This window comes from Saccopteryx leptura, chromosome 4 (assembly GCF_036850995.1).
Source record: "Saccopteryx leptura isolate mSacLep1 chromosome 4, mSacLep1_pri_phased_curated, whole genome shotgun sequence".
Classification (NCBI taxonomy): Eukaryota; Metazoa; Chordata; class Mammalia; order Chiroptera; family Emballonuridae; genus Saccopteryx; species Saccopteryx leptura.
The window spans coordinates 105,162,040-105,178,042 of NC_089506.1; the positions used below are offsets into that span (position 1 = coordinate 105,162,040).

The window sequence follows — 16,003 nt, forward strand, 5'->3', positions numbered from 1 at the left end:
TTTCTTTAAGTTATGGTATTTAAACCTGGTATTTATGGCTATGTAGAGAAAAGGCCACGTGTAATGAAAACAGAGATACTGGCAACCAACAGAAGCCAGGAAGATAGGGAAGGGTCCTCTCCTTCAGTCTAGAGACAGCATGTCCCAGATACCACCTGACTTCAGACTTCTACCCTCCAGAACTATACAACCATAAGCTTCGACTGTTTTAAGCCACTTGGTTTGTGGAAATTAATAAAGTTGTGGAAACTTATTTGTCACAAAATCGTCCTTACTTGTCACAGAATAGTCTTAAATTTAGGATTGTTACTGGTCATGTTTGTCATAGTGGAAAGGAGACATTAAAATACAATGAAAGAATAATTCTAATTCACGTCCATTGTGACTGATATTTAAAAAATAATTCCAAATTTCAATTTAACCACACAGAAAACAAAACTAGAAAATGAAGATACTTTTAGAAATAAGTTCTTCAATGTTTTATCGTATTTGATAGCAGCTTTTTTTTTTATTGGTTACAAAACCTAAGCCCATATACAAAATTAGGAACACATTTAGATGCCTCTTTTGAAAGAACGATTTAGTCTTTTTAAATCGAGTTTAAAAAAAAAATAAAAACAATGCAATTTTCAACACTGCTTTGAAAACTTAAAAGTGCAACAATATACTTAATTTCCTTTTTCTATGAAATGGCATAATTCCAATTCCAAACGGATAAGGTCACAACAAATTGAATCAAGCAAATGCACACATACGTCTGCACTACTTGATGCTAATGTTCACTTATGTTAGTTTGCACTTAAAACACAAGAGGAAACAGGAATCGGCAAAATAAGAGGCCTAATTTAATCTCAATGTGTGCAAAATTTAAAAGGTAACTGTCAGTGAAGGACGGAGTTACAGAAGAAACTAAACTGGAAGGGGTACAATTCACAATATCAAGAAGATTTGGACTTTTAAGGGTTTCACCGAAGTTTGTGACCTTAATTAGCTTTGACTCTGTTATTTCCTACTTTTAGTGAACACCACACAATTTCAAAAATTTAAGACTACAGTGTCTGAACAGGATGCAGTTACCATATGAAGCTTTAACTCAAAATTTGGATAAAGAAAAAAGGCACAATGAACTTCAACTCAATTTTATGTGCACAAAGAGTTGAAAAATCTGAGCCACCTTAAAGAGAAATTGATTCTAAAATTTATAAAACCTATAAATAATCAGAGGCCAAACCACTATATTAAAACAGATTCTCTAGCAAGTAAAAATCTTGCAGTTTAAACATACACTTGTATCCACTTTGGATACAAGACAAAATTCACTCTTTAAAGTGGCTCCACCTTGGCAGATACATATATTTGTAATGAATGCACACCTGCTATGTGTTGTTTATCAGTGAAAACACCCCAGCTGATTCACAAAGCTCTGACGGCATCTGTCTCATCTTCATCACAGTAAATACACCCCCCCAACGGATAACTAAATTAGACTTTCTATTTCTTCACATCAATGCATTGGAAAATTATACCCAGTAAACAATAGCAATAAAATCATTCCTGTGACAGCACAAGTTATTCTGTTTTAAAAATTTCAAATTCATATCATTTCATTAACTGGGTCAATTTACCAAAAGCAGTGACTTTTACATAATAGTACCAGATTTTGCAGAAGTACTTAAGGATCACTGCAAATCAGATTTATGTTAAACAACTGTAGATTATTCCTCCACACAGATCCTGTCTGAATTTTTTAATGTGAATATGGTTTTAGATTACGATCTGAATTAACTTCCCCAATACTCAGAGAATGAAGTTTTATGACACTTCTTAATAATTGCTGGTTTGTTGCCAACCACATTATCAAAAGCACTGGTTACTAAGTAAAAAATATTTTAAGACTAAATTACAGTAAACATGAAAGCTCCACAGTTTAAACCCAATATAAATCAACCATATCCAATTATCAATTTAAAACAAAAATATTAACTCCTGAAAGCTAAAAGCAAGATTTTCTTTTTTAACATCACCAATGGGTAATTTAGACCTTTGTGTTTTTTTTTCTTAGTCAAGGACTCTTGCTTTCAACTTAAACAGAAGTTCAAGTCCATAACAGGTTGCAGCTCAGGTAAAATACCATGCACAGCATTTGATTACTTCAAAACAGCAGGAACACACAGGCTGAAGTGAGTGGTCAAATAGGGCTTGCTGTTCTCAAAAATTAGGTATAATGGCGAAAGCATTACCATCCATAGCTAAAGTTCTTCCTCCAACCCTGGCTTCTGAGGCAGATAATAAACACATCAATTACTGGTAGATGAAGTACAGTTTTTAAAAACTTATTGTTTAATCAATAACCAAGTTTCTTTTTTTAAGTTGTGTGTCAGTTCCACCAATGAAAATCATTTGGCTTATACTTTAAAATCTATTTTTCCACATAAAGAATATGAAAATATGTTTGTGGAGGACAACGATGGAGGCTCAGATGAGGCTGCACCTCTGTAAAGTCTTCCAGCATGTATGTACATCATCCCAAAGTGTCTTGATCCACAGCGCACCATTTTCCAAAGGAATATCAGTGGACAGCTGACATGCCACCACTATGGAATATTCTAAACTGGAGACTGCAGTTGTCAGCGTGTGGCACCAGGGAACAGGGAATAATAGGGTAGTTGAGACTGTTAAGAACTCTAAAACAGTTTAGGAAATCATGCATATGCATTTACAGTCCATATGATAGTGACTTTTGGCAACTGCAAAGTGACTGAGACATGGCTTGCTTTAGAAGCATCAAAACGAAGAGGCATTTGTGTTTTGGAGCCTTTTGTTGTTCTTGTCATTTGGTAGCCATCTGGTGGTGCTTCATACTGAATGTGGGAAAGATGCTGCACTCAATTGGACTCAAAAATTAAATTCTTTTGTTTGAAGGTTGGCTGTTGGGTCAAAATTGTAAGTACCTCCTTGTGTTGCTTCAGGAATGAGGCTAGGATCTTCATCAATCTATAAAAAGCAAGAAAAAAATCCTGATTATAATAAGATAGTATATATTTGGCATAGGCAGAACTGATTTCCTTTTTATTTCTCTTCTTTTCCAAGTGAGAGGAGGGAAGATAGAGACAGACTCCTGTAGACGCCCCAACCAGGATCCCCTCGGCAGCCCCTATCTGGGGCTGATACTCTGCTACCCTGGGCCATGCTTGCAACTGAGCTATTTTTAGTGCCTAAGGCTGAGGCTCCGCAGAGCCATCCTCAGCACCCAGGGCCAATGCACTTGAACCAATGGAGCCATGGCTGTGGAGGGGAAGAGAGAGAGAGAGAGACAGAAAAGGGGTAGGGGGTAGGGGGAGGGGAAGGGTAGAGAAGCATATGGGCACTTCTCCTGTGTGCCCTGACTGGGAATTGAATCTAGAATATCCACACACCAGGCCAATGCTTTACCACTGAGCTAAACAGCCAGGGCCCTGATTTACTTAAGAGAATTTTGTATGGATGTTTTAATCAAAATATTTAAGTAAATCAATAATATTATTTAGAATTTTGAGAATATAAAATTGAACACATATTTAAAAACTGCCCTGTTCTTAAGTTCCTGTATCTTTAGATTTGTACCTATACAAACATATTTTATTTCTATAATTACTATATCTTCCCATTTAACAGATTATAAATGCAACAAGAACTGTTTTTACAATTTTACCAATAATGAAGTTTCAGACACAGGACTTAAGAAAACTGACTAGTGGAAATCAATCATTAATTTTTAAAATTTATATTTTTATAAAGAACTGGAAAAATGCCACCCCAAAAGTATCTGATAGAAATACAGTATAACCTTAATTCGTTAATAATAAAAGGAAAATTCTTAGTAAACTTATGTATGTATCGGTTTTAATGTACACGCAGACACACTATACTTTTATACTTACATCATCACCAGAGAAATACTGATCTATGATTTCAAATGCTAATTTATATATGTCTTCATTTTCATGTTGCTGTAAAACTTCAATTTTCTCCAAACCTGACAAAAATAAGCAGATACAATAAAAACTGTGCTCATTTTAATCATTAAAGATCCTAAAAAACTCAGAACTCTCTCCCACAGCCTCCCAAAAATAATTGTCTAAAAACCAGATAAAAATCTGAAATGCTCTGATTAGAGGACCCGTGTCCCATAAATTCCTTCATCTTTAGAAGCCCATGAGGTCCCCTGATCCCTAAGGCAGGCATTTAAAAACACCTGACCACTCCACTGGACAGACGAGAAGGCTGTGGCACAGAGGCGTAAAGGAGCTGACTGCAGGTTGTGTGGCATGTTAGTGACAGAACTAGAAATAAGATCTTAATCTTTCCAGGCTGCTTTAATAAAATTATACTGTCCTATATAATAATTTCTACCTTTTTCTTTGTTTTTCATGTTATTTTATGTAACTACAAAAATAAGTTTTCAGAAACTTAAGGATTAATTAGATAAATGAAAGATAAATCTTATTTTCTGAATTTAAAAAAATTAATAGGGGCTGGCCCTGGCCGGTTGGCTCAGCGGTAGAGTGTCGGCCTGGCGTGTGGGGGACCCGGGTTCAATTCCCGGCCAGGGCACATAGGAGAAGCGCCCATTTGCTTCTCCACCTCCCCCCCTCCTTCCTCTCTGTCTGTCTCTCTCTTCCCCTCCCGCAGCGAGGCTCCATTGGAGCAAAGATGGCCCGGGCGCTGGGGATGGCTCCTTGGCCTCTGCCCCAGGCGCTAGAGTGGCTCTGGTCGCGGCAGAGCGATGCCTCGGAGGGGCAGAGCATCGCCCCCTGGTGGGCAGAGTGTCGCCCCTGGTGGGCGTGCCGGGTGGATCCCGGTCGGGTGCATGCGGGAGTCTGACTGTCTCTCCCCGTTTCCAGCTTCAGAAAAATACAAAAAAAAAAAAAAAAAAATTAATAGGGGCCTTATATCGTATGGTCACAATGAACTCTGGAAATAATTTTTCAGAACACTGTACAATACTTTCACTTATAGTCCCAACAGATTTATTTCACTTATCAGGTATGCAAGTCTATAAATGTAAATCCTTAATAATAAATATTCTTCCTTGAAATGTCTCTTTTTAGGGGCTGGAGGAGAGGAAAGAGGGACAAATATACGGTAACAAAAAATGATTTGGGCCCTGGCCGGTTGGCTCAGTGGTAGAGCGTCAGCCTGGCGTGCAGAAGTCCCGGGTTCGATTCCCGGCCAGGGCACACAGGAGAAGTGCCCATCTGCATCAATTCTCCACCCCTCCCCCTCTCCTTCCTCTCTGTCTCTCTCTTCCCCTCCCGCAGAGAGGCTCCTTTGGAGCAAAGATGGCCCTGGCGCTGGGGATGGCTCCTTGGCCTCTGCCCCAGGCGCTAGAGTGGCTCTGGTCGGAACAGAGCCACGCCCTGGAGGGGCAGAGCATCGCCCCCTGGTGGGCAGAGCGTGGCCCCCTGGTGGGCGTGCTGGGTGGATCCCGGTCGGGCGCATGTGGGAGTCTGTCTGACTGTCTCTCCCCGTTTCCAGCTTCAGAAAAATACAAAAAAAAAAAAAAAAGATTTGACTTTGGGTGATGGGCACACAATGCAATTAACAGGTCAAGTGCTATAGAGATGTTCACCTGAAGCCTGTGTACTCTTATTAATCAATATCACCCCATTAAATTTCATTTCAAAATAAGAAATAAAGATTTTTTAAAAATAAAATGTTTTTATCTATATTATTTTTAAATAGTTGCATTTTTTCTTTTTCAGAGACAGAGACTGAGAGAGGGACAGACAGGAAGGGGGAAAGATGAGAAGCATCAATTCTTCGTTGTAGCTCCTTAGTCTACTTAGTTGTTCACTGATTGCTTTCTCATACATGCCTTGACTGGGGGGCTACAGCAGAGCGAATGACCCCTTGCTCAAGCCAGTGATCTTGTGCTTCAAGCCAGTGACTATGGGGTCCTGTCTATGATGCCAAGCTCAAGCCAGCAACCTCTGGGTTTTGAACCTGGGTCGTCAGCATCCCATTGCGACATTCTATCCTCTGCGCCACCACCTGGTCAGGTGCATTTTTTCTTTAGGTAGAAATATACAAACCAGAAAAATGGGAAGATAGGTGTCAAAGATAATGAATTAATAGTACTTTATAAAATTATAATAGAAAATACATAGGTGTCCTAATTATAAGTATTACTCCCATAGACAGAACCAACTATAATGGAAAAGGCTGAAGAGTAACAATTCTGCAGCTCAAATTATCTGGGTTAAAAGTTGTTCTAAACCAGTCTGACCTGTGGTGGCACAGTGGATAGAGCATTGACCTAGAATGCTGAGGTCACCAGTTTGAAATCTCAGGCTTGTCTAGTCAAGGCATATACGGCAGGTAATGAAGAACTAAAGTGAACCAACTAGGAGTTAATACTTCTTATTCCCACCCCTGTAAAATTAATAACTGAAATCTTAAAAAAAAATAAGTTAAAAAAAGTTGTTCAAAACCAGAATATGGGGCTAATTTCAAATTATCTTAAAAAGTAAAACATTTTAAAACCAGAGTGAGTAGTGTATAAAAACCTAGAATTTTAATTATGTTTTTATAACTATCTAACTAACTATTTCTATGATCATTGACAAGACTCCTTAACATCTCTAGGATAATTTCTTCTTGTTATTGAGAAAATACTTTGTCTGAATACCCCATGATGCAAAAGCACTGTAACTCAAGAGTATCTGTGTTTCCTAAAAAGCAATGTGAATCTCTAGGAAGGTTATGGAACGACCTTAACAACCAGTTTTTCCAAGTATGGACTATTTCCTGGAAAATCCTCTTGGAATGCTAATACAGAGAATAAAGAACAACAACATACTCTAAAGATGTGACAGCAATGCACCCTAACAGTTTTCTAATTAGTTGTCTTTTAAGGAGCTAATGTTACAGAGTTCCAGTGCTCAGCTATTTTTCTTTAGTTAATATACCTTTTTTTTTTTTTTTAACAGAGACAGAGAGAGAGTCAGAGAGAGGGACAGATAGGGACAGACAGAGATGAGAAACATCAATCATCAGTTTTTCATTGTGACACCTTAGTTGTTCATTGATTGCTTTCTCATATGTGCCTTGACTGCGGGCCGTCAGCAGACCAAGTAACCCCCTGCTTGAGCCAGTGACCTTGGGTCCAAGCTGGTGAGCTTTGCTCAAACCAGATGAGCCAGTGCTCAAGCTGGTGACCTCGGGGTCTCAAACCTGGGTTCTCCGCATCCCAGTCCGATGCTCTATCCACTGCGCCACCGCCTGGTCAGACTAGTTAATATACACTTACCTCCACATTCTTCTATGATTTCAGCTATTGTGCTTGCTTCATCACCAGCCATTATCAGAATGTTTTTCAGACCATCTAGAACCACCTGAACAACTTGAGAATCTTTCACTGACAGTAAATTACAGAATGGTGGTATTACGTTTTGCTGTACAAGGTACTCAACCTAGATAACAGAAGAGAACAAATATTTTTATTTATATAATTATCTTTTCCTAAAAAATACAGGGCTTATAAACAATCAACAACTCCTAATCATAATATAGCAATATACTTTCCAATATTAACAACCATAACAGTTTCTCCAAACTCACTTGATCTTTTCTGCCACTTATTGTTAAGTTGCTAATTGCCCAAGCAGCTTCTTTTTGTGTTCCAAAGTCCCCCTGAAGATTAAAAGAGAAATGATAAAATGATTTTTTTTGTGAGAGACAGAGACAAGAACTGTATGATTTTAGTTGTTCATTGATTGCTTCTCATAGGTGCCTAGAATGGGGGGCTCCAGCTGAGCCAGTGACCCCTTCCTCAAGCCAGAGACTTTGGGTTTCAAACCAGCGACATTTGTGCTCAAGCTGGTGACATCAGGGTTTCGAACCTGGGACCTCAGTGTCCCAGGTCAACGCTCTATCCATTGCGCCATCACTGGTCAGGCAAAATGAAATCTTTTTTCAAAAAGTCTTGGTTATAATATATATAGTAACATACACAATGAACTCATGACTGACCTTAGCAAGCTGATGAATGATCATAGGGATTAATCCAGCATCTATTACAGCTTGAACTTGTTGCTGGTTGCCTGCTGTTATGTTGGAAAGGAACCACACTGCTTCCTATAGTTGAACAAAATACAGGGCATCTTTATTAAAAAATTATATCTTTAAGGCATTTATGTTTTTATTTTAATGTAGTTAATAATATATAAATACTACATAAAATAACAAAATCACCTGAGTTGCATTAAGGGGAAAGCATCTAAAAGTGACTAGGTTATACAGAATTTCCCATTTTAAATAAGTTATAAGAAAACTTTTATCCATAATATTTGGGCCTCATTAACCTAGCATTTATCCATTCAATAAAGTATATGCCAACTATAAGCTAGTTACTATTTTAGACAATGGTAATATGGCAGAGAATAAACAGTCAAAAAATCTTTTCTCTTGGAGTTTATTACATTTTTGATGCATTAATTCCCTCTAAAAGACAGGCAATAAAAACAAACAAAGAAACAAACAACTGAGGCCATGTGCCTTACCTTATTTATCTTCTCCTTTGGATGTGACAAGAGGTTTGGGAAGTGTGACAGGACATCACAGTTGAGAACCACCTGGGTCTGCTCGTCGGTGCCAGTCACTATGTTGCCAACTGCTCTGAGTGCTGCCGTCTGGGGTGAGGATAAAATATTGTCTATAAACTTATTTATGATGAAATGGATTTTATAATTCTTATAATCCCAAGAAAACGTAAACATGCAGGGGAGAATGAGTACCACTTACTGCATTCTTACACAAAGTACTGCACAGAACTAGGGAACAATTTTAAGTGACAGCATTGTAAAAAATGGAACTACATGAAAACATTGTGTGGGAAAAGATTAAAAACATAAATGTAAAGGTCCAATTTTAACACCTATTTTTATCTATTACTAAATTGGTGTAACAGAAAGACTGTGATAAAGGCCTGGAATGGGCACATATTTCCATCTAGAAAGTTACTTTGGCAGAAGTAGGATTAATAGATCAGCCACGTACCCCTAAATAAGAGTGAGGAGAAACTGGAGAGAGAAAGAAATGCAGGTAGGATGCTATTTGCAATTATCTGCAGAAAAGAAAACAAGCCTTGAACTAAATCAGTGGCTCTAGATACATAGGAGAAGACGATTTGAAGCTATGTAACCAGAATGGACATGATTTTGTAATGGAGGGGAATTGAAAGAAGGAATCAAGGTTTCTAGGTTGGCCTATGCCATTTGTCCACTGAACAGGGACATAGAAAGAAGAGCAGTTCTGTGGGTAAAAATGATACATATCATATTTGTGTGGTTGAAATAACAATGGAATGCTTGCAGGAATTCTTAAAGGCTATGTCTAATGGCTCAAAGACAATTGGCTAATTAAGTCTGGAACTCAGTCAAGAATCTGAGTGAGATAAAGATTTGGAGCCTGCCCAGGCAATGGCGCAGTGCATAGAGCAATGAACTGGGACACACAGGACCCACGTTCAAAACTGTGAGGTGGCTGGCTTGAGCATGGCATCATAGACATGACCCCATGGTCACTGGCTTGAGCCCAAGGTCATTGGCTTGAGCAAGGGGTCACTCGCTCTGCTGTAGCCTCCCCCCCCCCCCACCAAGATATATATGAGAAAGCAATCAATGAACAATAAAGGAGCTGCAACAAAGGATTGATACTTTTTATCTCTCTCCTTTCCTGTCTGTCTGTCCCTATCTGTCCCTCTCTCTGACTCTTACACACACACACACACACACACACACTTGGAAATCAACAAAATCAGGTTCAGTAACACAGCAGGAGAATTATGGAAGATAGGTGCACACAGACAGAACTGAAGTCTAGTTGTTCAAGTTAATGGTTATAGCAATTTTATACAAGAAAAAAATTTAAATACTTACTTGAACTTTCACTTCCTGGTGGCTCAGAAGGGGCACGAGAAATGGCACAACCCCTGAATCAATAACCATCTGTATCTGCTCATTACCTCCATCTGTCAGGTATGACAGAGCCCAAACAGTATCCACAAGAATCTATAGGGAGCAAAATTACTTGTTTGAATGCTTAAAATACATACCAGACCTCAGGGGTGGTGACATAACAAGTAGCTATATTTTATGTTTGAACTTAGCTATATACCTGATAAAACTATTAAGTAGTATAGGTAACTCTCTCTCAATGCCTAACCTCTGACCACTCTTCACAAAAATGAGACACAGAAGTCTGGGACAACTTCTACGCTAACTTCTGCATTTATATTCCAGACAGATTAATTTGAAAACAGGAGAAAAGTAATTCTCCCTTCCCCTACAAATTGAGAACCTAATAATCACAAGGAAATAATTAATATACAGAATGAAACCAACATACCATGCTGCCTCAATTCTAGAAGAGACCAAAAAGATCATCTCTCTATACTAGTTGCTTTCAAACATATTTAGCAATATAAATGATTTTTCAGATTATTAAACAGATCAAAATCACCTGGCATTTTAACTTCATTAAAAAATTTGTAAAACTCTTGAAAAATGTCCCCACTTAAAGAGCACAGAGTATAAACTATACCCATCTAATTTTGCAAATAATAAAAAACCAAAATCAGGCTTAGATTTGTGAACTCATTCAAAGTCAAACAGCTTATATGTGGCTCTCCTTGGTGACTTCAAAGAGATATGTAAGCACTGGTTCATCTCATGTAAACTCCATAGATGTTTCCTATTAACTGCTTTCATGTTTATAAAGACCCCGCTTGAACCAATGTTAGGCAAATATTCACTACATGTTCTGTTTTATTGGAGGCTTTTTTAGTTAGCTCTCTGATTCATTCTTGCCACAATCTATGGCTCATATACCCCATAGAATATAATTTCAGATAGCACAGGTACATAGTTCAATTTTCCTGGACAATATAAGATACATTTATTCTTTCATTTTCTTTTATATCATACACTAAGATGTATTCCAGCTGTACTAAAATTATACGTACATCAAAATAAAATCTCACAACTAAAAGAAAATGTGGATTATTTCTATAATACTGAAAAAGGGAGGACCTTTCTAAACATAAAACCAATTCTATTCACATAGAAAACAAAAATAAATTTGTGCCCCAAAGACTAGCACAAACAATATATGCAAAATGAAGAAAAATGTAAACACAAGAGAAAGTTTTACTGTTCTAGTCACTCAAAAATATGCCAATAAGCCCTGGCCGTCTGGCTCAGTGGTAGAGCGTCAGCCTGACGTGCAAGAGTCCTGGGTTTGATTCCTGGCCAGGGCACACAGGAGAGGCACCCATTTGCTTCTTCACCCCTCCCCCTCTCCTTCCTCTCTATCTCTCTCTTCCCCTCCTGCAGCCAAGGCTCCATTGGAGCAAAGTGGCCCGGGCGCTGAGGATGACTCTGTGGCCTCTGCCTCAGGTGCTAGAATGGCTCTGGTTGCATCAGAGTGACGCCCCAGATGGGTAGAGCATCGCTCCCTGGTGGGCATGCCGGTGGATCCCGGTTGGGCGCATGCAGGAGTCTGTCTGACTGCCTCCCCGTTTTCAACTTCAGAAAAAAAAAAAAGCTAATAAAAAGAAACAATTTTCAAATCTCAAACTAGTAAATATTAAAAGTTTGAAAATATTGGTAAGGAGATTGGGAAATTGGAAATACTATATTTCAGAGTATAAATTTCATAGCACTCCTGGGAAAAACATGGCAAAATTTTTTTTCAAAAGTCTTAAAAATGTACAAACTCTCTTACCAGTAATTTCCTTTGCACGGTTGTAGCCTAAGGAAGTTATCTAAGCTATTTAAAGATTTTGATAATGGAATTTATTTCTCTGAAAAAAAGAGAGAAAATAAAATAACCTAAAGGACTGACAAGAGAAAATTGGTTAAGGTTATCCAAATTAAAGACCTTATGTGCTAAAATAATAGCAGTCACTTGCATTCAAATCTCTCTACTCCTTCAGAAAAGTATATAGATAAGACCCTGGCTGGGTGGTTCAGTGGACAGAGCACCCTCCTGGTGCACTAAGGTTGTAGGTTCTATCCCTGGGTCAGGGCACATACAAGAGGCAACCAGTGAGGGCACAACTAAATGGAGTGACCAACTGGACCAGAGACTTAATGCTTCTCTCTCTCAAACCCCACTCAGAAAATTAGAAAAATAAAGGTATATAGATGAATAAGAGCAAATACAGCCATTTATAGCCCACACCTTCAGCATTACTTAGAGTCAAAGAACACTACAAATTTCAAATTATTTACAAAAAGAGAAAAGATTAAATTCAAGCTTTTTTTTCTTGACCCGCTGCCCCAAGCCTGTGTGAAACTTCAGAGAGGAGGAGAGGGGGTAAAGGGCTTAAAGATAACATATCCTAGTAAACTACCCCACATCAGTGGGACAGAGACCATTTGGACTTGAAAAGCCTACAATATTTTCAATGTGTCCTCTACAGAAAAATTTGCTGACACCTTGACTAGAGAATGAACTTCATTCAACTAAGATGACTGAGGAAATACTTCATTGGAGATTAAAGACTAATACAAATATGGGGATAAGAGCGGAAGAATAATTTATAGATGCTTTTTGTTCTGGAAAAATAGAAATATTACAACTTAAAAAGTGGGAGGACAGAAGTTCTGCGTGAGAGCTGAGCCTATTCACCAACCCACTCAAGATCTACCATGTGTGTGTACTGGCAAAGCCTGCCTGCTCCCCAGTCTGGCAGTGGCAGCTAAAAAGATTAAAACAGAAGCCAGAGGCTCATAACATAAATAACAAAACAGCTACAATGTGTAGGCTACAACTGAAAAGAACTCATTAAAACCAAGAACCAGGATCATCATAACTCAAAAGATATTAAAATTATTTGACAAGGATTTTAAAGTAACTATCATAAAAATGCTTCAGTGACCAATTATGAACATGTCTGAGAAAAACATAGGAAGTCTTAGCAAAGAAATAGAAGACATCAAGAACAAAAAGAAAATTTTAAACTGAAAAATGCAGTAACCAAACTTTAAAACTCACTATAAGGACACAAGAGTAGACTGTAAAGAGGAAAAAAGAACTTAATGAACTCAAAGACAGATCCAAATCATGCAATCTGAATGAGAGAATAAACAACAACAAAAAGACTGCAAAGAAACGACCCGAGTTTCAGGGACTTGTAGTACAATAATGAAAGATCTAACATTGTGTCCTAAGAGTCTCAAAAGGAGAGGTGGAGCTGAAAAAAATATTTGAAGAAATAATGGCAGAAAATCTCCCTAATTTGGCAAAAGACAAATCTAAATGGGAGGATGACACCAGAGAAAAGAGAAAACAGAATAAGTTCATCAACTGTTATACAGGTAAGAGATATGAGTAAAAAAAATAACATTTAAAACTGTCAAATCATAGAGTAAAAAAGAAAAGGGCACTATAAAAGGTAAAAGTAAAGCCTGACCAGGCTATGACACAGTGGATAGAGTGTTGGTCTGGGACACAGAGGACCCAGGTTTGAAACCCTAAGGTCACGGGTTTGAGCACAGGCTCACCAGCTTGAGCGAGATCATGGGCTTGAGCATGGGATCATAGACATGACCCCATGGTGCTGGCATGAAGCCTAAGGTAGCTGGTTTGAGCAAGGGGTCATTTGCTCTGCTGTAGAACCCACCCCACCCATCAAGGCGAACATGAGAAAGCAATCAATGAACAACTAAGGTGCCACAATGAAGAATTAATGCTTCTCATCTCTCTCCGTTCCTGTCTGTCCCTATCTATCCCTCTCTCTCTCAAAAAAAAAAAAAAAAAAAAAGGTATAAGTATAAAGGTAGTATTAGAACAAAACCAAACCTTTGTAAACACCAAAGGAATTTTCAAAAGAGAAAAGAAAGCATACTAGACCCCCTCCACAAAAATTATTAGACAAAATAATATGAAAGAGTTAAAAACAAACATATCAAACAGTGTAAATGGGTTTAACACATCTATAACGAGAAAAAAATTTTCAAATCGTCTCTTAAAACAAAACCCACTCTATGGCACACTTAAAGTTATCCAGAAATACGAAAAATTCAGGGATAAGCAAAAGAATCACCAAATCAATGATAAGAAATCACAGATTATAATACTATTAGACAAGTATAGTTTAGGTTAAAAAGCATTACAAAGAACAAAGAAGGCTACTTTATAAAGCTAAGTCTCACAATTTACAATGAATATATAAGTTATAAACATCTATTCACCAAATAACCCTGCAAACACTATACACAAAAGAAACTAAAATGATGCAAGAAAAAAAATAGAAAAATATATTAACATATAATAAATTTTCATACACTACTGTCAGTTGAGGGAGGTCAAGTAGACAAAAAAATGAGAATATACATCTTAGGAACATACAGGCATACTTTGTTTTGTTGTGCTTTGCAGATATTGCTGTCTACCCCAAGAAAGAAGATACTAAGCAAGAAAAGCTCCTGGTGGTTAACTGGGCTCTAATTTAAAAAGAGCCTAGCAGCTGTTTTGAAACAGGGACCTCTCATACAAGCCATGCCTCAGGGAGAAGCCTGCACAGAACTACATGTCTGCACTGTGTTCCTGCCCTCTAAGACAGCCCTTATAAAGGAGTTCTTGGACTTGCATTTCAACTAATAGGATTGAGACTCTACCTGTCTAATTAGCCATATAGCTATAGCACCATTAGCAACTTAATGACCAATCTGAATGGTTCCATTCTGACCAATCAGGATGCTTTTAGGACCAATCAAAATATGAGGATTTGGAGTTCTCATTTGCATGAGGATGGACCAATCAGAGACAAGGTGCAGGGGCTTCTCTCTATATAAGTCAGCTCCTCTAGCTGGAGAAGGTCCTCACTCACCCAAGGGCCAACTTACAGCCACGCTGTTCCACAACTGTGTAATCTTATAATTAAACTTGAACACTATTAAGCTGTTCCACAGCCATGCTGTACTTACAATTGAGCTGTTTGCACTGAATCAAATTTCTTCATTGCATCACAAATTGGGGATTCTTGTTGTCAGTGAACTGATGCGAACTACCATCAATTGACATCATATGGCACCCAACATGGGGAACTGATCTCCTATGCTGTCCTGAAACCAAAGCATCTGGTGCCTGTGCAAGCCCCTTGTGCTCAAGTTGTCTTCCTAGAGGCACATGAGGATCTGGGGCTAAGTCCTTTCGGATCTAAGATCTCCTATGCTTGTGGTTGAGGTCTTAGAGAATTTATTTGGTTTCGGTAGGGGAGCCTCATCTGGTGACCTCAGTTTATATGTTCAGATTAAGGTCCAATCCATAATTTGCATTTGGTGCCCAGAGGGGATATCCCTTAGTGGGATTTGGTACCAGGAAGGATATGCTCTAGGGAGGGCTTTCCATTCAGTACTGAGGAGATACTGAGGAGAGTATCCTCCAGGTTGGTACTAGGCCCTGTCCACAAAGTTGTGGGGATGCCCATGCTAACAGGCACCCAAAAGAAAGGACACTTTGATAAGGAGAAGTACGTGTAAGAATGCTCACCCTTAATAGGCACTGGGTTGGGGGTGGGGACACTGCCCATAAGGTGCAGTGCAAAATGGGTAACCCATGCTCTAAAATTCTATGCTAATCAGCCACCTCCTGGTGTCAGCAGGGGGTACTTTGGCTGATTGCATGTACAAAATCTGCAGTCCAGAGATCGTAACTGGCTAGACTTCTGGTACAAAAATCATCCTCTCAAACTTCTGTTGGCCAAGATGGGGTTCCTTTGAAACCTCAAAGGTTGACTATTTGTGTACTCAATTAGAACAAAAATACCATACCTCTCAGAAACAATGGGAAGCTTTTTTAAAAGACTTGGTCCCTTGAGAATTCTAAATAAAATCAAAAGGCTACTATTGCCTCCCTTAGAAAAAAATAATTCTAAATGTGTAAATACCTTGATAAATTAGAAAAGGAAAATGGAAGCAAAAGAGGGATCACTGGAATACTTTCCCTCTGACGG

General features: G+C 38.5%; 1 protein-coding gene across 1 annotated transcript in view; it reads right to left on the bottom strand.

Annotated features, from left to right (window-relative positions):
• Window positions 1–478: 478 nt before the first annotated feature.
• Window positions 479–16,003, bottom strand: part of KPNA3 (karyopherin subunit alpha 3) — a 101,096-nt gene continuing 85,571 nt past the window's right edge. Inside the window, exons 11-17 of the mRNA XM_066380920.1 lie at window positions 9,921–10,052; window positions 8,544–8,672; window positions 8,014–8,118; window positions 7,603–7,674; window positions 7,292–7,454; window positions 3,921–4,015; window positions 479–2,994 (exon numbers count right to left, since the gene is read on the bottom strand). Of these exons, the coding sequence (XP_066237017.1) occupies window positions 2,896–2,994; window positions 3,921–4,015; window positions 7,292–7,454; window positions 7,603–7,674; window positions 8,014–8,118; window positions 8,544–8,672; window positions 9,921–10,052 (795 nt within the window). The 3' untranslated portion in view covers window positions 479–2,895. The remainder of the gene's footprint in view (window positions 2,995–3,920; window positions 4,016–7,291; window positions 7,455–7,602; window positions 7,675–8,013; window positions 8,119–8,543; window positions 8,673–9,920; window positions 10,053–16,003) is intronic.